Consider the following 21,890-nt stretch of genomic DNA (forward strand, 5'->3'; position numbering starts at 1 on the left):
TGCTGGTCAGCTTCAGCAATGTAAATGAGCATGACGAGATGTTTGTGTGGCACAAGCATGGTGCGAGAAGCTTGAGTAACTGAAGAATTCAAATTCAAAGTTCAAAGTTTGGGGTCTTCACTCACCCTGGTTCTGTTAGCCGTCAGGGCTGGGGGGCTGGGAGGAGGTGCTGGCCGTCAGATTGGGCCTCCCTGCTACTGCAGATAAGGAGGTGGTCCGCTTGCCTCCACCCCAGAGAGAAGGGTTACATCTCTTGGCTCTAGGTACGGCTTGCCCCTCTGGGGGCGGGGGTACCTGACCCTGGGATATAGAGTATGTTTGGGGAGTGCGACTGTCTGTGCAGTGTCTATTTGTGTCTGTCTACACGTTGGGTGAGTGCCGAGTATTTGGTTGTGTATATGGGGGTGGGAATGCACGTTTGTGTCTGTGCGCCTGTTCGTCTGTGTCTATATGTCAGGTTGGGTCTTAGGCTCCGCCTCTCTGGGAACATCTCAGGCTCTCCAAAGTACGGAGGCCTATCTCCCCTCACCACACTCCCTGCCGGTGGCTGATGCCCTCAGATGTTGGTGTGTTGGTGGTTCTTGTCGACTGGGGCTGGGCCCTCATGTATGTACTGGCTCACTCCTGGTGGCCGATTGGCACCTGTGGCCCGGCTGGGCCCCTTCCGGGGGGTGGGGTGCCCTCAGGCCTCTGGCCTCTGGGCCACAGAGGGAATGACATCCTGAAACTGATGTACAGGTGCCAGAAGCTGCTGATGGATGGCAATAACCTTTTATTGGAAGCAGTGCAGGAACTTGTGGCAGGTCAGTGGCACCTGGAGGATGAGGAGGATCAAGGTGAAGTAGTCGGTTGGTGGTGGAGAACAGCAGTCTGGGATGACTTTGCTGCTGGTGAATGAGGAAGAGTGATGATGAGTTTTGGCCTGAGAGCTGCTTTGTAGGTCCTCACATGATCTTTAGCCATGCCAGATCTTCTTCTCAGAGCCTCTTAAGTTTGAACCAGTACAGTTCCCATGATGTTTGGACAGGTGTGGCGGGAACGCTGCCGTCGATGCAGTTGCTCAGATTGCTGTCCTCGGCCTGTTTACATGTCTTCAGATCATAAAGCTCAGCTTCATATCAGCTGTCCAAAGATATTTAGTCACCAGTTTTATTAATACAGCAGCTTTAAAAGATCATCCAGATAACACTGATGGACGCAAGCCAATTATTAATCAATAATTATTAACAGCGTCGTGAACTCAAGCTACCCAGTGATGTAACCGCAGATGTTTTTCTATGAATGTTTTAAAAGAGCTTCAGCGTCTGTTTGTGGCTCTTTCTGAATAAAACTGATCAACTTTATCGACCCTGACTGGGCCCCGTCAGGGGAGCAGGTAAAGGTGAGACAGGTGTCGGAGCGTCCCCAGGATCAGCGAGGACAACAGGAAGTCGCGTTTCATCATTTCTGCGTCTCTGCTCTCATTTTTCTTCCTCTTCTCTCTCATATGAGCCGTGTTTGCCTCAGCCCGGCCTACATTAGATTAACCTGAACTCTGAGGGTGTGTGTGTGTGTGTGCGTGTGTGTGTGTGTGTGTGTGTGTGTGTGTGTGTGTGTGTGTGTGTGTGTTTTCAGCCTGATATTAGAAAGGCAGGATGATAATCGGTCACTTGTCACCGTGACAACAGACATGGATCATATTTAGACTCCATGAAACACAATTACGCACACACACATGCACACACACACGCACGCACACATGCACACACACATGCACACACACACACACACACGCACACACACACACACACTGTTGTGTTGTCTGCAGTAAATTCAGTTATTGTTATTAATATCTCCTCTCTGACCGACTCTGTCTCCTTCTGTACATCCTTGTCTCCTTCAAACCTCGTTTGTTCTTTTCTCTGTTCCTTCCTTTATTCCCTCTTTCCCTCTTTCCTCCCTCCTTTCCTTCCTTCCTCACCTCTGCTTTCTCAACATCCACCCCTTCTTCCTCCTTCTTGTTTCCTTCACTCCTTCCTTCTTTCCCACTCTTCCTCTCTTACTAAAAGCAGGTTTGTGGGTCACATTTGTTCTCAGTGTGAGTTTCTGTGTGTGATTGACGGAGCGTCTCCATAATGTGTTGATTCATAATTCATCTGTCGACATGACAGCTGATATTTTATTCAACACACACACACACACACGCACACGCACACACACGTTGTTTTGTTAAAGGCAGACAGTGTTTTAGCTCCACCATACTGAACCATCAATTATTCACCTCTGTGTGTGTGTGTGATGGAACGTTATCTTGATGTCGCTACATGCTGTTAGCACAAGCTCACACACACACGCGCACAGACACGCACACACAGACACACACACTGAGTGTAAACAGAGTGTGACCTCGTTAAGCCTCGTTAGCGCTCACGTTTGTTTGCAGGTAATTAGTTTGTTTTGTCTCTTTGTTTGTCTTGTTTTAGTTTAATCAATAAGCACGGCCACTCCCCGGGGATGCCCCTCCCTGACTGTGTTTACAGCCACAGTCGTCACGGAGACAGGGCAGGTGCGGACTCAGCGAACCGATTGGCTGATTGATCTGCAGTCTGAGTTTATCTGAGAGTTAAACTGGTTGAGCTGGAGTCTCTGTGGGATGGAGTCAAAGCAGCGAGCGGCCGAACTTTCTCCGACTGTTTCCTCGCTCTGTGTGCGTCCATGCGATAAACGCCACGTGGTGAGGAGGCCGCTGCGCGCCACGGTGCTGTAAACACGCCGCTCGCATGAGGAAAACAATCCTACAATCTACAAACTAAAGTCGAGCTCAGCCTGCGGGAGCCTCACAGTAAAGCTCCAAACGTGCTTCTATTTTCTTTTCCATTATCAGCATCAGCGTCCTGATACCATCTAGTAGAATGAGCTCTGTGTCCCACTCGCTGCCGGACTCAAAGCACGAGTTCTACTTTTGGTTAAAATAAACTGAAGATCAGGTGACCCTGTGTGGCGTCAGAGCTCCACTGAGTTAAAGAGGAAGCTCAGACTGCAGAGGCTCGCCTGCTGATGTGGTTCAACTCTGCCTGACAAATAAAAGATGGATTTGTTTACCTGATGATTCATATCCAGGTGCACAAGGGGGAGGGGCTTCACCAAAATCTCCAAAGGTTGTTGTAAATATATTTTATTGAGAAAAGTCTCACTATTTAAATATTCAGTATTTTGTGTAATTATATGATTGAAAACTGTGATCTGTGGATCAGTTTAAAGGCTCTGGTAGTTACTGGGGAAAATATTGCTGGCACCAGTTTATCTGAGCTTTTCTTTCAAAGGCCCCCCAGAAGAAGTGTCTGTAGGTGATTGGCAGCAATGCTGTGACACTTCAGGGTTTTTGTTTGGTTTGGGATAGTCTGATTTCTTACAACACATCACCTGATTGTTCCATATCATAATAACTGATTAAAGAAAAATCCAGCTGGTAGCGCTATGACAGCACTGCTCTCAAACTGTGGGCCAGAAAAACTTTAAAGACAAAATAACCACACTGAGACTTTTGTGCAACACTGCAGTCAAGTTACTGACCAATGCAAACGTCGCTGTAACGTATGACCGCTGAGCTAATGTTACTGTAACATATTCAGAGCTTTGAGTTTGCAGAGCTCATATTTCCACATTAATAATTTGTGCATGTAAATGGAGAGTCCTCTTCACACACTGAGGTTAATTATGGAGTTCCACAGGGTTCAGTGCTAGGACCAATTCTGTTTACATTATACATGCTTCCCTTAGGCAGCATCATTAGAAGACATAGCATACATTTACACTGCTATGCAGATGACACGCAGCTCTATCTGTCCATGAAGCCAGATAACACACACCAATGAGTTAAACTGCAGGAATGTCTTAAAGACATAAAGACTTGGATGGCCACTAACTTTCTGCTTCTTAATTCAGATCAAACTGAGGTCATTGTACTCGGCGCTGAAAAGCTTAGAAATATGGTATCTAAGCAGATTCTTACTCTGGATGGCATTACCTTGGCCTCCAGTAACACTGTGAGGAACCTTGGAGTCATTTTTGACCAAGATATGTTCTAAAATTATAGAAACATATATCTGACAGACTGGCGACCTGTCCAGGGTGTACCCTGCCTCTCGCCCTAAAACAGCTGGGACAGGCTCCTGCGACGCTGATGGATGAACTGAATAAGAGTCAATAGAGAAGATCCATAAACTCTCCGATACAATGCTCTCCTGTTGACTTTACCAGGTTTTGTTTCCATCTCTCCTCTGTATTGTGTCCATGTGTGTTTGTTGTATCTGAGCTGGTGGTCAGGACTCATTCTGGGTTCCCGCCCTTGGCTCCTTGCACCTGGAAGAAATCACCCACCTGTCTCTGATGAGCTCATCATCGTCACTGCTGAAGGTAGTAGCAGGCTTTCAGTCGGCGCTGGATTGTTGAACTACGCCTCGTTCCAAATCATTATGAAAATTGTGTTTAAGTCTCATAAAGAGTAAATAAGTTGTTTTTCAATTAAACCCATGGATGGGATTGTGTCTCAGGACACCTGTGATCGTTAGTTTGCCAGCTGAGCCCAATTAAAGGAAAAACTACTAAAGAAGGATGTTCCACATTATTAAGCAGACCACCATTTTCAAGCAATATAGGAAGGAAAAATGATCTCTGCTGCTGAAAAGCGTGAAATAGTTGAATGCCTTGGACACGTAATGAAAACCTCTTTAAGCGTGATCACCGTAATGTTAAGAGATTTGTGAGTCAGAGCACACACGGGTTCATGCAGGTAAAGGCACAATGATGAAGGTTTCAGACAAATACATCAGATTAAGAGAGCAGCTGCTAAAAGGCCATTACAAAGCAGCAAACACATATTTGAAGCTGCTGGTGCCTCTGGAGCCCTGCGAACATCAAGCTGTAGGATCCTCCAGAGACTCGCAGCTGTGCATAAACCACCTCTAACCAATGCTCACAGCAGAAACGGCTGCAGTGGGCCCAGAACTACATGAAGACTAATTTTCAAACAGTCCTGTTCACTGATGAGTGCAGTGCAACCCTGATTGGTCCAGATGGATGCAGTGGTGGATGGTTGGTGGACGGCCACCATGTCCCAACAAGGCTGTGACATCAGCAAGGAGGTGGTGTTTTGAGCCAGAATCACAGGGAGAGAGCTGGTCGGCCCTTTTAGGGTCCCTGAAGGTGTGAAAATGACCTCTGCAAAGGATGTGGAGTTTCTGACTGAGTCAAAGGAGCTTGCAAAGAAAAGCGTCTGGACTTCTTTAAGTTACTTGAAGACGTTTCACCTTCATCCGAGAAGCTTCTTCAGTTCTAAGGTCAAATGGTGGAGAGTCCCAGATATAAACCTAGTGGGAGTTTCCCCCCACAGAGGGACAAAAGGACCCCCTGATGATCCTCTACCTAATTACATGAGCCAAGGTGTGAAACTGGGTGTGGGTCACAATCAGCCAGAGCTTCGGGTGAGCTCGTTGTGAAACCTGGCCCCACCTTATCATGTGATTTCCTGAGGTCAGATGGCCCAGGATGTGAGTGGGCGTTAAGGCGTCTGGGGAGGGAACTCAAAACTGGATTATAGATGGCAGACAGTTGGTGTCGTAAGCCCCGCCTCTGTTCAAAGATGGCCGCTCACAGTGGACATAGATGCTTCTTTCACTCCTCTTTCAAACCATCTGTCCTCTCTGTCCAACATGTGAACGTTGGCATCCTCGAAAGAGTGGCTTTTCTTTGCAAGCTCCTTTGACTACAATGACCTGGATGACTGAGAACCTTCACAGACAAGTTTCTGACTGACCACTTTCTTCCATGGTAGAAAGAGAGAAAACACCTCTGCATCCTCGGCTGCTATCGGCATAAAAGGAGAGAAACTCATGGTGTGGTCCCCATTCTTCCCTGACTTCAATCCTACTGAGAACCTTTGGAGCATCCTCAAGCAAAAGATCTGTGAGGGTGGGAGGCCGTTCACATCCAAACAGCAGCTCTGGGAGGCTATAACGACATTCAAGTTGATTGAAATAACTTTTGATTTCAGTAAAATTGATCTGCTAATGCTGCAAAATCAACAAATGACCATTTCCAATTCTCTACAACCAATCAAATCTTTTGAAACTCCGTGTGCGTAATAATTTGGAACAGAGCATTTTAAGTTTTGTATTTTTGAAAAACATTGTTTTCATTGGGAGTTTTGTTCAGTAACATTTGACTCTATTGGTCAATGACTCAAGAATTATGCCGACTGTCATTTGAATCGACTATTTAGGAAAAACAGAGAAAAATATAATTTGCATAATAATTAGGAACGCAGCATACTCAGTGAAGCCCCGCCCCATAAACTGCCCCCTGGCTGTGACAGATACAGTTACAGAAAATATGACCATAAATGGAAATCGTAATTTTGCTTTTAGGACACGTCGTTGTAACACAGGTGTGAAAACAAACTGAAACCAAGGTTGGATTCACATGCAGCTGCTGCATTTTAATACAGACTACACAGGTAACGTGCTCTGACCTCTGACCCCAGCTGTCCTCTGTGTGTTACCACAGCAACAGCTGTAGATCAATAATCATTTCTTCTAAGAGGTGAGAAAGGGTTGATGGGAAAAGTTTCTCCTCTTTATCGGCAGCACAGTTCAGAGCTCAGGATCATCAATCAGTGAAGCTCGAATGTCACAAAGAGAAAAACAGGAATGAAGTAAAAACCAGGTGTTTAAATGTAAACAAACCCATTTAAACACCTTTGTGCTCCAAAGTGATAAAAACTGAAACTGGAGCAGTTGCAGGGTTGGTCAACCGAAGGAAGCAAAGACAACAACGCGTTTCCGTCCTTCAGTTGTTTTGTTCTTAGTCGTATTAGAGGAAGTCACATGGTCAGAATCACGACCCTCCAAAGAGCCACCTGAACTCCTCACAGTCTGCTGAGCTGCCTTCACTGTCCTCAGGATCACACAGACATCACTCTGGGAAGGAGTTTGGAGCCACAGACAGGTCAGAAGGCTTCTCTGAGTGCGCCCATAAAGGCAGGTCACGTGACTCTGGACGATCCAATCGACTCTCTAAAGTAGAAACAGGTGGGTTAACGAGCTGGATGTGGCTGTGGGACACACGTATACACACACCTTTTGTCTGTGTTAGCAGCTGATGTAAACAACCTGATTGGACGATTAGACAAGGTGAGACAGGTCACAGACACACACATTGACGCAGAGTGTGTTGATGCCTGCTGATCAATAGCGGGCTAATCAATAGGTCGAGCATTGATCAGCAGTAATGGAGAGCATCAGTCTGAGAGAAGCGTTTAGGTGTTCAGCATGAAGTCAGCAGAGTTCCACTTCCTGTTGTGTGAAGCAGCAAGTAAACAACATATTCATCACGACGAGCAGACGCACACACCTGCACGCACACACCTGCACGCACACACCTGCACGCACACACCCGGACGAACAGGTTTAAACAGCACAGCAGCGGGATGAAGAGCAGTCCAACATCCTCGTCGTCCTCCTCAGGACGCTTACAGAAACCCTACATCCGTCTCAAAGTCTGAGCCCGTCCATGCTGGGTGTTTCCTGTAACGATCCTCAGGCTGAGAGAATTAAAAGTTCTAAATATTCTCCTTTTATTTTCAAATTCTCAGTCAACGCGTTTGAAACTTTTAAACGATATGAAATGTGATATTCTCGGTGTTGTCTCCACCCCAGGACATCAGGTGTAATAAAGCAAGCACTCTAAGAATAATGAGCTGCTATTGGCTTTGGACAGACGGGTCAGTCTGAATGTAGCCAATCATTTTATCTTCCTGTAGCAGCTGGAGTTCAGCTCTCACTTTGACACCAACCCAAGGGTGGAGGTCTGAGGATGGGGGTCTGAGTGTTGTTGCCTTCTTTGCTTTTTTCAGCCCACATCAGCTGGTGGTCTTCAGCACATCTGAAGGTGGGGGTTATATAAATTGCTTCAGCTGCTGTTGCCTGCTGCTTTGCAACCCGCCTCCACCCAGCTCTGCCTCCACGCCGAGGCGTTCGCTGCAGATGGTGTTTCAGTACAGCTGTCCCACACAGAACAAACGCCCTGAAGCGTTGCTCCTCTCAGCTGACGTATGAGTGTTAGCGACCTGTGGCCGGACGCTACGTTTCACAAAGCATTGTGGGAAACTTTGAATGCATCGTGACACAAAGACTGCAGGAAGCAGAGAGGACAACAAAAGAAAGAAGGGATAAAAACAATGAAAGACAGAAAACGAGTGGTGATGGAGGAGGGGAGCTGCCGCTGCCATGGCAACCATAGCTCCCTGCTCTCAATCAGGTCCTCAGGGAGACCCCCAGAGCTCTGTGTGTGTGTGCGAGACAGTTCACATGCACACACACACACAAGTCTGTAGTCCTTTTTAAAGAAGCAGTTCAACATGTAAACAACAGGACTTTAAAATGTTGAACTGTTCCTTTAATACAAGTCAGTTACCACTTTCTCAGAGGTCAAAGGTCACCTGGTCCCTGGCAGGATGTGAAGCCACGGTTGAGTCATAACCACGGCAGTGAAAGATCAAAACACATATCTCCCACAATGCACCTGACCTCTGAAGACTCACAGAAATCTAAAAACGAGCCATCTAATGTAAACTGACCAGAAGACTGAAACGACCGCGGGTAGTTTCCATGGCAGGGCGTCACTGACGGTGAATGAACAGGTGGACAAATCAGTTTAATGTCAGTCTGATGTTACAACAATGATCCTCTGCTCTAAGTGTGCTCTTATTTCTTATCACCTCTCCTGGCTGTGATACTTCAGTCATTCAGTGCAGATGCTGCTCAGTTAACAGCCTGTTGAATGGATGCTACTCACACTGGGAAGGTTTACATCACCCTGTCTGATCACTGAGAAACAAATTAGGTTTATAGTAGATCTATGAAGATGGTAGACCCACATGAACATGACACAAGGTGTTATCATTTTGTACCTTTATATAGCGCTTTTCTAGTCCTTAAGGACCCTACTACATCACACTACACTGCTTTACACTACATTCAGTCATTCACACACTGGGGATGGCAGCTACATTGTAGCCACAGCTGACAGAGGCGAGGCTGCTGGACACAGGCACCACCGGGCCCTCTGACCACCACCAGTAGGCAAACATGGGGTTAGTATCTTGCCCAAGGATATTTGGCATGCAGCCAGGAGGCAGCCTGGGATCAAACCACCGACCTTCTGATTAGTGGCCGACCTGCTCTGCCACCTGAGCTACAGCCACCTTGAAGCACTGACCGCTGTAACTTTAGTCATGGAAAAGTAACATTACATGAAGACCTCAGAGGAGGTTCTGGATGTAGTGAAGGAAGACATGCTGAAGGTTGGTGTGACAGAGGAGGATAGGAGTCGGCCTCCATCGATAGGAGTCGTGGGGGCAGATGATCTGCGGTTTGATGTATGGAAAGATTGTGGTTGGGTTCTTCTTCACACCAGTAACAATGCAAATGTCCTAACTGCCAATAACGACACCATAACCCTGAAGGTCAGGTGTCGTACGAGAATGGAGAGCCTTGAGGCTGAGAATGAGCTGGACCACCACAGAAAGGTTTAGCAGCTCAAACAATGACTTGTTCCCACAGCTTACCAAAGGTACCCACCCAAAATACAGGTACAAAGAGTTGGGTGGAGCTTACTAAAGCACTCGTCAGAAAGCATGCAGAGAAATATTCACACAGCTGAAAACAAGGAAGGAATGGAGACCCTAACCCTCTGCCTCGTCCAGAGGAACGTTTGAAGTGTGACCTTAAAGGATGTGGACCCAGACTGGTCTGAGAGATGAAAGCTGTCAAACATCCCAAACTGACATAAAACCAGAACAAACTGTGACTCTTCTGGAGGGAAAAAAAATAAAGAGAGGTGAAATCAAAGAGAAATAAATAAAAGTCTGTGTAATAATGAGGTTTTGGGGTTATCAGTGATTTATCTTAATCAAATCCTGTTTGTGCTTTTGTGACCGCTGAGGGAACAGAGCTGTTTAATAAAAGTTCATTAATCGCTTCCTCTAGTTTCTGTCCTCAGCACCAAAAAACAGATTTTAATTATCACTTTTTAACAGAATAGGAGAAAAGCAGCAGAAGATATGAAAAAACAAATGATAAGAGAGGCAGCGTCACATGATTTACATTGTTAACCACACAGACTCGTTCTGCATGAAAGAAAATGGTTCAAGTGACAGCTGTAGAAAAAGTCAGCATCACAGGATGGATGAGTTCAAAATAATAATAATATTTGGAGGATCTCACTGATCAAAAACTTACCAGCTTCTGCTCCTCTGGTCTGACTCTGCGTTCACATCAATGAGATTATAACGGAGTAACATACAGCACAAGGTGCAGAGGAATCAATACGGCAAAGACAGCGACAGACACACAGAGAAACGCTACAGGCATGGTGGGCGTGCAAACACAACCATCCAGCAGACTCCAGTGATGTACGTGGTTTAGTTGTAGGAAGAAGCCGTCTCTGAAGCGAATGGAGTGGGTGAAGGAGCTGCTGGTGTAGAGAGGCTGAGGTAATGGCTCTGAGACAGAGAGTTCTCCGATGTTTGGGAAGTTCAGTTCCAATGATTATGAATGCTTTTCCTGTCAGGTCAGGAAAGTTCCTCCTTTGAATGTGACCTCTGTTCATCCTCTGTTTGAAGATGCTGGTAGTATTTAGAGTCCATGTCACTGAGGTGGAGGTGGACGCACTGCGGACTGTCTCTACCGGAGAATCCAGGATAGGGTAGATCAGGGGTGTCGAACTCCAGGCCTCGAGGGCCGGTGTCCTGAAGGTTTTAGATCTCACCCTGGGTCAGCACACCTGAATCACATGATTAGTTCATTACCAGGCCTCTGGGGAACTTCAGGACATGTTGAGGAGGTCGTTTAGCAATTTAAATCAGCTGTGTTGGATCAAGGACACATCTAAACCCTGTAGGACACCGGCCCTCGAGGCCTGGAGTTCGACACCTGTGGGGTAGATGAACTCATTCCTTCCAAAACTCAGTGATGATCTCTTTTATCTTGTCAACCAGCATCTGCTCAACCCCTGGAGTCTCCTCTCACCTGTACATGCTCAGAACCGTAGGCAGGAGAGTGGTGAGCTCATCCTGATCAGATGTCCTTACAACCTCATATCTGATGTGAGGCATCTAGCTACTTCAAGCTCCCTCTGAATGAGGAGTTTCCTTGCCCTGCCACCCAGCCACCCTGCAGACTCTATCCCATCTGCTTCGTAGTTATGGTAACAACCCAGAGCTCATGAACAAACCAAGGGGCTGATTTTCTTGTAAACCAACTTTGCCATTACTTTATCTGCATAAACTTGAGTCTTGTATTCCCAGACTATTCCCCTCATCCTTGCTGTGCCTGGAGATCCTGTCCTTGATTTAGATCCTTTGCTTTAAGATCATAAGCAGGCCTGGAAACGAGTCCAACACTCACTGAAAGCATGTCTGAATCTGTGACGAGCAAACAGACACAGCTCTCACTCTGGCTATACAAGAAACCCATCAGACTCCTTTAACGCTGTGAGATGAAACCTGACAGTTTTAAGATTGTCAGGATTACAGACTACAGACTTTAAGCAGCATGTGAATCCAAACTTAGTTTCAGTTTAATGCCTCCTCTAATTTTGCTGCTATAATGTGAATATTCCCACTGTCCAGCTAATGAAGGCTATCTTATCTTGAAAAAAGTGAACTCTGCAATTTTGTAAATTCGAATAACATTTTTTTGGGGATACCCTGAACCATGGGGCCTGTTCTACACCCCATGTGACACTGTAGAGGCTAAACTGGCTAAACTATTTGTGAGGCTGGTTTAACACAAAACGGCTTCAGGTGAGTTATTAACCTCCAAAATTTGAGATTCATGTACTCCTGCCATATTGTACCAACCACTGACATCAATTATTGTTATTATGCAGATGTACACTCGCTACAGCCTGTCCATACTTATAGCATATTCATAACATACCCTCATACAGTGCACATTGGAACATACCCATAATAGACCCGTATTTTGTACCCACCTATAACAGACACATTTCTGTAATATATCTATATTAGAGCTAAAGCACTTTCTGGATGGATGCAAACTACATTTCGTTGCCTTGTGACGTGTGCAATGACAGTAAAGGTGAATTCTATTCTATTCTATTCTATTCTATTCTATACCACAATTACCTCACTCCGTTTCCAAGATTCATTCCTGCAGGGAACTAAAGAAAGAACAGACTTGACATTCCCAAACGTTGTAACAGAGGTCTGGTGAGGTATGGGCAGCCAGCAGGTTTAACTTGGAAGTTAACTGGAAAACTTGGAGGCTAGTCAGGTAGGTAGAACAGGAGGTCTATCTACAGCAAGACCACACAAGTCCTCCTGCCACAATAGTGAGAAGAGACCTCCTCTAGGTGTGCTATGCCGTAATACCACTTGTTACAACGTCACCTGCACCAGGGTAAACCTCCGCCTGCCCCACTCCTGCTTTACAGGTGAAAATAGAGCAACAGGACCGCTAGTCTTTGACTTTATTTATTTTCTGCTGTGTTTTACTTGCATCTATTTGAAAGACTGAGTGTAAACACACAAAATATTTTATTTTATGTGCTGGAATGTGCAGAAAATAGGTTTAAATGTTACACTAATTTCTTCCAGTCAGAGAATGGTGCATATAATTAAATTTTTGCTTGATGCATAAAGTTAAAATATTAAAACTAATAAAACAAGTTTTAAAAAGAGACTTTTCCATTTGATTACATTTTGTATGATGATTATGCAGAAAAAGTAGAATTGGGCTGAAAGATCTATCGATTTATCACCTATTCAGGTTGTAAATCATGTTTTTAAAAAGTAACTAAGTAACTAAGTAATTAATTACTTTTGAAAATAAGTAATCAGTAAAGTAACGGGATTACGTTTTTTGGGAAGTAATCAGTAATTAGTTACTGATTACTTTTTTCAAGTAACTTGACCAACACTGTTGAACAGTGAGCTGAACTTTGGATCATCATCTTTTCTAACAGACCACTGAGTGTGATCGTCTAAGAGGAGGTGATAGAGAACAACCCTACCTGTGGTCTCAGGTGCTCCTTAAACACCTTTTACCTGGTAAAGAGAGGGAGGTGAAAGACACCAGATAACCTACCACAGCAGCACAAAGATGTCCTGTCTGACTGTTTAAACCAGGGGTGGGGACCTCCAGGCCTCGAGGGCCAGTGTCCTGCAGGTTTTAGATGAGTCCTTGGTCCATCACAGCTGATTTAAACTCCTCAACATGTCTTGAAGTTCTGCAGAGGCCTGGTAATGAACTAATCATGTGACTCAGGTGTGTAGGCCCAGTGTGAGCTCTAAAACCTGCAGGACGGTGGCCCTTGACGCCTGGAGTTGGACACCCCGGTTTAAAACATGGACGAGGGGGATAAGGACTCCTGTTTAGGCTGGAGGCAGGATGGTGGTATGTTAGGGGACAAAACCTACCCTGGACACAGCTGGTTTCGTTCCTTCTTCGTGTTATGCACAAACACATTTATTCTTCTCTGACCTCATAAACATGAGCGTGCTTCTCTCCTCTGCTACATCAGGCTGGTTTATTTCTGCAGCTCAGTCTGCATCACTACTCCTGGATATAATGAGATCTTACTGTGTGGAGAGGCTGACCTTGAATATTAGGTTTAAGCACGTTGCAGTGATTGGTTGATTTTATTTGACATGCTCAGCCTTGACTGGCTTGTTTTTGTCTTTTATTTGAAGAAAGCGCTGGAGTCGATCAGAGCAACCTGCTGTCTTTATTCACTGTGAAGAAATCATTTCCAAACAGCCAAACAGTCATTGAACAAGAGTTACATTGAAAACAACTGAAACCAAACGAGTGGAGCTGATTGGACGTCAGCTTTGATTGACAGCACTATAAATGTGTGAAGACATTCATTTTTGTTTTTTAATACAAAACGATGGTTGTTTTTCAGTGTGGCAACACCACATACACACACATGTCTAAAACCCCATGAAGACGACATGATTGGACATTTATACAAAACAATCTCAGATATAAATACATATTTATAATCTGTATGTTACAAAAGAGTTTCCCTTGTGATTTTGGTGACGGGCGGGGCAGCGTGATCAACCACAGTGACGTATAAATATTCAGCCAGCTACAACTTTGGCAAAAATCACAAAACCCACAGAGAAAAACACACGGGGCGGGGCTTGAATGAATGGGAGGGGCTTTGGGGTTGTGGGAGGAGCTACGGTTAAAAAGACAACTCTGAACAAGAAGACAGACAGTCACAGTAGCGTATCAGGATGCAGGATTTTTTTTTTTTAACAGCGCAAGCATTAAAAAAAATACAGACGTACAAGGGCGGGGCTAAAAGAAGAAGGGCGGGACTTCAAGGGACAAACTGATATTCTTCATTTATTGTTTTATCGTTGTGCTTTCAGAGGTCAGAAGTTTATGTGCTGAGATTACTGAAACGATTAAAGGCCTCAAATTATTCCTGCCGCAATTTCTGATAAAATAAACACTTCATGGCAACGTGGACGCCGCCGGATACTGCAACAGATTTCAGTGAATTCTCAGTGGAAGGAGCCTTTCAGCGCTATACTTCCTGTTCGTTCCCCCTGTTCTGAGTCTGGCGGCAGCAGAAATAACAGGAACCTCCCTTGAACCTTCAGCCCAACTAAAATCAGTGCTTCTGTGTTCATCTCTCTTTCCTGAAATGTTCTTCAAATATGAGACTTCAGGTTGTCAAAGGTTTGACGATGTGATGTCCTGGATTATTTTAAAAAACAGGGAGTGTTTTGCCTCCCCCCACTGAGGTTCACCTGAACTCAGGTGCTTTCAGAGGTGTTTATCATGTCACAGTCATTGTCTGCTCCTCATCGATTGCTACGTATGACAGGCCTGAATCACACTGTGTCCTGTAATTTGAAGCCTTTAATCTCACTCCTCTTTAGATTCCCATTTCTTCAACTAAGATTACATCACAAGCAGACTAAGTGAAGTCAAGTCTCAGATGTGACATCACAGTTTTTACATCGAATGACCCCGCCCCCAAACATAGAGTATAACATCAGAATAATTACAGACAGCTGAAAGCACCCGCAGAAAGCTGCTCTACAAAATGTCCTTCTCAGGTTCTTCTTAGAGGTTCGGCCCAGTCGCAGACGACCGGCTGCTGCCGGAGGCCCCGCCTCCTTAGGCCACAGGTCCCTCCTCCTCTGAGGTGATTAGTGCTCGTGGCTGAGGGGGAGGAGACAGGTGAGGAACGAGGAGGAAGGTTTTCTACATGGGAGGAACGACGAGGCCGGACATGGCTGCAGAGAGACGAGGTTTGAATTCATTAATTATAAACATAGAACAGAAATGATGTGTTACTGAGTGACAGCCAGCTGTGACTAACACCTGCAGAGCAAACATCAGGTGTTGAAACTGTAATGGAAGTTTCTTTATTCTATGTATTGATCACATGTTTTGACAATATCACTTCAGTAATAGTAGCATCACTTTATCACACAGTTGTATGCATGTAGGATAGTATCACTGTGGGCCTTTATCACAGCGTCACAGCGGGGCCATTGTAGGGCCAACACTGTCTGTGTTGTTGTGTAAATTTACACACATGGAGAGATGCCAAACTGCCTTTCATTGTTTTTGTAACAATGACAATAAAGAGCTATTCTATTCTATTCTGTTCTGTTCTATTCTATTCTATTCTATTCTATTCTATTCTGTTCTATTCTGTTCTGTTCTATTCTATTCTATTCTATTCTATTCTATTCTGTTCTATTCTGTTCTGTTCTGTTCTGTTCTATTCTATTCTATTCTATTCTGTTCTATTCTATTCTGTTCTGTTCTGTTCTGTTCTATTCTATTCTATTCTGTTCTATTCTGTTCTATTCTATTCTGTTCTATTCTATTCTATTCTGTTCTGTTCTATTCTATTCTGTTCTATTCTATTCTATTCTATTCTATTCTGTTCTATTCTATTCTATTCTATTCTGTTCTGTTCTATTCTATTCTGTTCTATTCTGTTCTGTTCTGTTCTGTTCTATTCTATTCTATTCTATTCTGTTCTGTTCTGTTCTGTTCTTTTCTATTCTGTTCTGTTCTATTCTATTCAGTTCTACTCTATTCTATTCTGTTCTGTTCTTTTCTGTTCTATTCTGTTCTGTTCTATTCTATTCAGTTCTACTCTATTCTATTCTGTTCTGTTCTGTTCTGTTCTATTCTGTTCGATTCTATTCTATTCTGTTCTACTCTATTCTATTCTATTCTGTTCTATTCTGTTCTGTTCTATTCTATTCTATTCTGTTCTATTCTATTCTATTCTGTTCTATTCTATTCTATTCTGTTCTATTCTATTCTGTTCTATTCTATTCTATTTTATTCTATTCTGTTCTGTTCTATTCTATTCTATTCTGTTCTATTCTATTCTGTTCTGTTCTATTCTATTCTGTTCTATTCTGTTCTGTTCTGTTCTGTTCTATTCTATTCTGTTCTGTTCTGTTCTGTTCTGTTCTATTCTGTTCTGTTCTATTCTATTCAGTTCTACTCTATTCTATTCTGTTCTGTTCTGTTCTATTCTGTTCTGTTCTATTCTATTCAGTTCTACTCTATTCTATTCTGTTCTGTTCTGTTCTGTTCTATTCTTTTCTATTCTATTCTATTCTGTTCTACTCTATTCTATTCTAATCTTGTATGTGGTCAGAGACATCCAGGGACTGCGTGTAACAGAGGAGACGGCTGGTCGTAATTCTCCTTGGGGGGGAAGGTTCAAGGATGAGCTGAGCTGGGAGGTATAGGTCATCATCTTCAGAGGCCGCTTTGGCGTTTGACCAGAGCGCTCTCTGCAGCATGTGATGAAACCCACTCGCTGAGTGTTTGCACTTTATTTAAACAACTTCCACAACAAAACTTTGCTACTTGGGCTGTGGGTGGACAACAAACTGGACTGGTCATGCAACACAGAGCACCTGTACAAAAAAGCCCAAAGCCGACTGTACTTCCTCAGGAGGCTGAGGTCTTTTAACATCTGCAGGAAGCTCCTGAGGATGTTTTACCAGTCGGTGGTTGCTGGAGTACTTTTCTATGCTGTGGTGTGCTGGGGGAGCAGCACAGCAAAGAAGGACTCATCCAGGCTGGAAAAACTAATCAGGAAGGCTGGCTCTGTGGTCGGCATGAAGGATGAAGCTTTTCTCTGCCACTGACACTCTGGTGTCAGTGGCAGAGAAAAGGACACTAAAGAAGCTGCTGGACATTATGGACAATGCTGGGCATCCTCTGCACACGGCCATAAACAACCAGAAGAGTCTGTTCAGTGACAGGTTGCTTCTCCCAAAGACAAGAACCAACAGACTTAAAAACTCCTTTGTCCCACACGCCATCACACTGTTTAACTCCTCTCTGGAGGGGAGAGGGAGGGGAAACAGGAGGACAAAGGAGGGGGGAACAACTAAGCTGTAGTGCCTCTCCACTTCACTGTGCAATACTTTTTGTTAATAGTCAACGGTGCAATAGACTCCATACTTGAAATGTGCAATTCACTTGTATTTTTATTTTTATTCCTATTTATTCTATTTATCCCCTTTGTATATTTTATCTACATATGTCTTTGTATTTATATATGTGTATATATATATATATATATATATAAAATTCTGTAACTCTGTAACTTCTGTCGGTGCTGTGCTTTTTTGGAAACCAAATTTCCCAGAGGAACCCACCCGAGGGATTAATAAAGTTTTATCTCTTATCTTATCTTACTTTGCTCATGTTTGAATAAAGCTTTGCTCACACCATGTTTTTAATCCAGATGTTTCAGTGAGTGATGGTCTGGCCTGTACTCAGCTCAGTAATGGAGTCCAGGTTTGTTCATCGTCTGCAGATGTTTGTCCTAACCCTACAGTTTTGGTCCTTCCTCCCCCAAACCATCAGGATGCTGCTGTGACCTGTAAGCTGATAACCAATCAGATGGTTCCTCTCATGCTTAGCTCGTAGCATCCATGATGTCCCAACAGAATCTCTGTTTCTGATTGGTCAGACTACAGGACAGTCTCCACTTGGCCTCTGCACGTCTGAAAGGAGCGCCCTGTGGTTAGTCAGAGGAGGCGGCGGTTTTAATTGATCTCTAAATCTTTTCAGGAAGTCGTGAGACATGCACGATGAAATCTTATGCGCATTTGCTTTTATGCTGCTATCTCGTTGAACTGTTGGCCTGGGGTGGCTCTAGCTCAGCGGGTAGAGCAGGTTGACTAGTAATCAGAAGGTTGGTGGTTTGAGTCCTGGCTCCTTCAGTCTCTGTGTGTTAAAGTGACCTTGGGCAAGATACTGAACCCACAGCTGCTCTCGGTTCATCGAAGTGTTGATGGTCAGTTGGACGAGTCACGTAGAGTCAAAGTGCAGTACTACACTCTGAGCTGTGAACTTCTCCATCAGCCTCACTGTACGAAAACACGCTCCACATTCAAACTGAGCAGATTTAACGCTCCACGTGTTTCCACAGGAACCTTTTCTGTCTCACATGAGTTTGAATTATTCGTTGCGCTCTGGTTACAGCCTCCGACATGCTCCAGCGCAGGTTTCAGCAGCGACAGTCGTTACAGTGACACTACAGGATGTAGCAAAGCTGCGTTTTCCACCTCAGCTGTGAAACATTTTAAGAAGACAGGAGAGGACGGCAGAAGCAAGGACAGCGACACGAGCAGAGGAAGAGGAGGGGGGATTAGGGCACTGATGTGTATTCATAAAAGGACACACGGTAGAAGAAGACAACCACTGACACACACACAGGAAGCCTACAGTGAGCAAGTGTGTGTCAGTAAAAGCAGAAGGATGATGGGCTGCATCGTTCAGATGAGGAACGCTTTAGAGTAAAATGAAACGTAAGCCTTGGCTGTGTCAGTCAGGTGTGTAGCCACATGTCAAACTTCACCTGGACAGGTAAAATGGTTTTGATGATGCCGTCCTGCTTTGTGAGTCAGATATTTTTCCTGTTATTGATGGAGACACGCAACAGGATTCAGAAGGATGTGAGCTGACTCCAGGATGGTGGAAATGCCCCGGGGAGACAAAATCCCATCCAATCCAGAGTGATTCATGGCTACAAATCCTCCCGCGTACATCCCGTTTCACGGCGAGCTCAGCTCTAAATCTGCTCTCTTTGTTGTAGGAGAAGAAGAAGAAGGCCCACTGTCCATCCTGAGCACTAAACCTTCACAGACCTCAGTAACCTCACCAGTGTGTTAAAGGGAAAGGTCACATGATGCTTCCCTGATGATGAACTGTTTATTTATTGTACAGTTTTCCTTCCTCCACACCGGAATGTCTCAGGACCGTCGGAGTTTAAATAATCAGGAGATGCCTCCTTCCTCTGATTTCAGGTGAGCTTTGCTTTGTTGATTCTGTGCACCGCCCTCCTTTGTCTTATGCAAACTAACCTGAAGTTGGATAAGCCGTTAACAAAACGGATGGTTTGTTGATGAAGAGACTGACTCCACCCACCTATCCCTGTTGTGACTCGAATAAAACCTTAAAGAATCTGATGAGTTTTTAAACAACATCTGAGCTGAAAATGATGACACATCATTCCTCATTAGCATCCTGTTAACGACAAAATGCATGTAGCAGCCCGCAGTTTAATTTACCAGCTCATTACACATGCACGCACGCACGCACACACACACAAGCACGCACACACACACACACACACACACACACACACACACACACACACACACACACGCGTCTGTAGACTGACGCTTCACTCCTTCAGTCACAAAAACTGAAACGTTCTGGGATAAATGAAGCACATGTTCACAGAAACAAAACATAAGTAGTGATTTCAAAATGAAATTATTTTATAACAGCAACAACAATAATAATAATTAGAAACCACGTTGAAATGATGTCAGGATGAAATTGTTTCTCAGGTGCTCGTTTGAAGGTGAATCACTGATTTCATGCTCAGTTTCTGGCTGCTGCAGCTGCAACTATTAATAACATTCAAACTGTATTTACTCATCACCCTGCAAATGGATCCACACACACACACACAGAAACACACACACACACACACACACAGACACACACACACACACACTGTGGCCTTTCTGCCTCGGCGAAGGCGGAGAGCAACATGAATATTTAACACTCGACAAACCTCTCTGTCAGAAACACTGACATCACACACTGGCTGCCAGAGTGTGTGCTTCCTGTGTGTGTGTGTGTGTGTGTGTGTTTAATGCATGTGGGCATGTGTGTTTAGAGGATGTATCTGTGGGTTGTAGTGAATAAAACATGCATTGGCCTGTCACTCTTCATGCAATACTAACAGGACTCAGGTTACCCACCTCGACCCAGCGTGTGTGTGTGTGTGTGTGTGTGTGTGTGTGTGTGTTCACTCCATTTACCCGTTTGTAGACATGTGGTTGTTTACAGAAGAGCAGATGAAACTGAATCAAACATCTGTTCAGCTTCATGTTGCTCTCGAGGCTCACTCGCTTTAATTACACCACGTCTATATGTTTAAAGACATGAATCTCCAAACGTTGATTCTGTTAACCGTTAAACGTTTTCAGTGGGAGAAACGTTTCGTCACTCCAGAGATTTACTTACCTGGATGATTGAGCATGCATAAAGACATAAAGACATGAAGGACTTTGAAAACAAAATATAAAAATATAAATGTACTTTTTCTTTTTAATCATAAGTCCCTAACACCTCTACTGACTTTGGAAAGAAGGAGTTTTAATTTGTAGACTCAAGGAGCTGCTGTCTCACCTTGCAGCCCATTGGCGTTGTTGGCGGAGCAGTTGGGTGGAGGAGGAGGTGAAGCTGGCGGCCGAACGACGGGAGCAAAGGCGCTCTTCTGTTTGACGGCAGCCGAGAAGGAAAAAACTCCATGCGAGGAGTTACAGTTAGAGACGGCCATGGTGGGACTGGAGGGAACGACTGGAACACAGCAGGTCAGAAACCATTTTAACCAGTAACTGTGATGGGACAGTAAACTACACTCTGTGAACATGCTTAGCTCTGTTGTCTTACATGAATGATGTACTATCCAGTCAATTCAATTCAGTTTTATTTAAACAGCGCCAAATCATAACAACAGTCACCTCAAGACGCTTTGTATTGAAGGTAGACCCTACAATAATACATACAGAGAAAAAAACAACAATCAATCTCCCTCCCATTCTACTTTTAAATACTCGAGGAACAACAAGTAGGCCTGCAGTGTGAGAGCGAAGTGCTCTGATAGGGTGATATGGTACTACAAGGTCATTAAGATAAGATTACTACAAAGTTCAAAGATAGAGGACCAGCACTGCAGGGATTAGTGTAATTAGTACGAGTAGTATTCCTTGTAGTGGTTGTAGTAGTACTGCTAGGAGTATTAGTAGTAGTAGGTGTAGTACTGTAGTACATTTACCTTGATACTTACTGCCGTAGGGTGAATTGGCTGATGACCCGTTGAGGAAACCGGGTGATGTTGCCACCCCAAGGTTTGGCATGCCTGTGTTGCCGTAGCCATTCATGCTGTTACTGACTGTGTTGCCATAGTTACTCTGTTGGGGGGTGGAGCTTGGTACATATCCTCGCGGTGACACACTGCTGGTGTTTCGACTGTAGCCGACTGGAAGAGAGTACAGTGTTTTAGTAACACTGCAGTATTACTAAGTGCAGTAAGCTAGTTTTAAGCTAGATGAGGCTGCATGTAACTTTTCCCCAAAGGTGGAGTTTTCGGTACATGGAGGTTCCTCTCAGCAAGTATTTGAACTCCTAAACGCTTTAGAACTGATAATGCAACATCCTGGTTTCACAGGCAGAGGAAACAGATGGTGGCCTGATCCCAGTTCTGCTGGAGATCTTTTGGAGCTGCTGGAG

The 21,890-nt window shown here is 44.4% G+C and overlaps 1 protein-coding gene across 2 annotated transcripts in view; it reads right to left on the bottom strand.

Moving 5' to 3' along the window:
* Window positions 1-13,767: 13,767 nt before the first annotated feature.
* ebf3a (EBF transcription factor 3a) overlaps window positions 13,768-21,890 on the bottom strand; it is a 99,303-nt gene continuing 91,180 nt past the window's right edge. For both annotated transcript variants that reach the window (XM_085170511.1, XM_085170509.1), the window contains 3 exons: window positions 21,436-21,639; window positions 20,787-20,957; window positions 13,768-15,322 (listed from right to left, as the gene is read on the bottom strand). In XM_085170511.1, the coding sequence (XP_085026637.1) occupies window positions 15,291-15,322; window positions 20,787-20,957; window positions 21,436-21,639 (407 nt within the window). In that variant the 3' untranslated portion in view covers window positions 13,768-15,290. The remainder of the gene's footprint in view (window positions 15,323-20,786; window positions 20,958-21,435; window positions 21,640-21,890) is intronic.

Source organism: Neolamprologus multifasciatus, chromosome 8 (assembly GCF_963576455.1).
Source record: "Neolamprologus multifasciatus chromosome 8, fNeoMul1.2, whole genome shotgun sequence".
NCBI classification, from domain to species: Eukaryota; Metazoa; Chordata; class Actinopteri; order Cichliformes; family Cichlidae; genus Neolamprologus; species Neolamprologus multifasciatus.